Raw genomic sequence first — 1,571 nt, forward strand, 5'->3', positions numbered from 1 at the left:
GGAGGGGGGAATAAAATTCAACCAGATTGTTTTCAAATTGACCTCAGTTCGATATCAGCAGGAGACAAGAATTTTCAAATAAAAGTAAATAAGAGTACATGTATTTTCTTTCCTCTGAAATATTGTATGGAAAATATTGACTTTTGCTTACAATGCTTCTGACATTCGATTTAATAGCGTAGTGTCTCTGATAAACTTTTTCTCATAATAATTCATATTTTTTCGTCAAGTATTTCATCATAAGGGAATAAGAAAGTTCATTTTTCTGTTGTGTTTTCCTTTTTTCTGCCTGTTTTGTTACTGCTGTCCTTCATCTTTGTTACTCTTTTTCTTTTTTTTACTTCTGCGCGATGTGTCTGTTTATTTTAAAGTTTAATCAGTGTATATTTTCTTCTTTTGCCAATTAAAATTTCAATATTTCTTTTCATTTATTTTTTTCCCCCTGTATTTGAAGTTTAATCAGTGTATATTTTCTTCTTTTTCCAATTAGATTTTAAATATTTCTTTTCCTTTTTTCCCCTGTATTTGAAATTTAATCAATGTGTATTTTATCCTTTCGCCAATTAGATTTTAAACTTAATTTCTTTTCATTTGGCTTTTTCCCCCCTTGGTTTCCATTTTGTTCCTAGCTTGAACGCAATCTGGAAGATATACACGGTCAGATATCACAGCTGAGAAATAGTCAGGACCAGCAACAGGTGAAAATGGAGCAGGTACTTCACTCTACTTAAACACTTTGTTTGAATCTTTTGTTTGATGCTGTGTTGCTGAGGGTTCTGTTTTTTGTTTTTGTGTCTTTTGTTTGAGTTTGGTTTGGGGTAATATTTTAAAGTTATCATTCTATTTGCTGTTCTTATCACGTATCACTGCTGTATATTCAAGTATTCTTTCTCTTTCCATCTCTCTCTCTCTCTCACACACACACACACACACACACACACACACACACACACACACACACACACACACACACACACTCCCCCCTCTCTCTCTCTCTCTCTCTCACTTTCTTTGTCCTACTTCTACCTCTATAATATCCTTTTGTCCAGTCCTTTCCCACAGCTCTTCATTTCTTATTCTACCCTGCCACTAATTTTTTTTCCATACTCCTCATACATCTGTAGTTGAAAGTCTGGACTTTATTCAATACTGTCATTGTTGTCTTCCAAGTTTCGCAGCCGTAGACGAGCACAGACTTGACATTGGACTTAAAGATCGAATCTTGGTGTGCAGTGAGATGTTGCTTGCTTTCCAGACTTTTAATAATTAAGGTTTAATATGTAGTTGCTTTGAAAATAATGTGGGTATTTTTAAAATTGTCATGAAATTGAGCTGAATTATTTATTTTACGTTTATGCCAACCATTGTTTGCCACCCAGGAGGACTTTGACACAGTGAAGGAGTTCCTCAAGCACTTGTTCCAGCACGCCCTCGCCATCTCGTCCTCGGGCTCGGAGAGTCTGGCACTCAGCAAAGATGGCGGGGAGAAGGAAGCGTACGACGTCAACACATACAACCCCGCACAGTCCAAGCAGGTACTACTTTACAGTCATGACCATATTTGTATATAT

General features: G+C 36.2%; 1 protein-coding gene across 1 annotated transcript in view; it reads left to right on the forward strand.

Moving 5' to 3' along the window:
* LOC101845785 overlaps positions 1-1,571 on the forward strand; it is a gene marked incomplete in the record, with an annotated part of 93,196 nt that overhangs the window by 84,443 nt on the left and 7,182 nt on the right. The window contains 1 exon segment of the mRNA XM_013084980.2: positions 1,380-1,535. Within this exon segment, the coding sequence (XP_012940434.1) occupies positions 1,380-1,535 (156 nt within the window).

The sequence above is a fragment of the Aplysia californica genome, unplaced genomic scaffold (assembly GCF_000002075.1).
Source record: "Aplysia californica isolate F4 #8 unplaced genomic scaffold, AplCal3.0 scaffold00333, whole genome shotgun sequence".
Lineage (NCBI taxonomy): Eukaryota > Metazoa > Mollusca > Gastropoda > Aplysiida > Aplysiidae > Aplysia > Aplysia californica.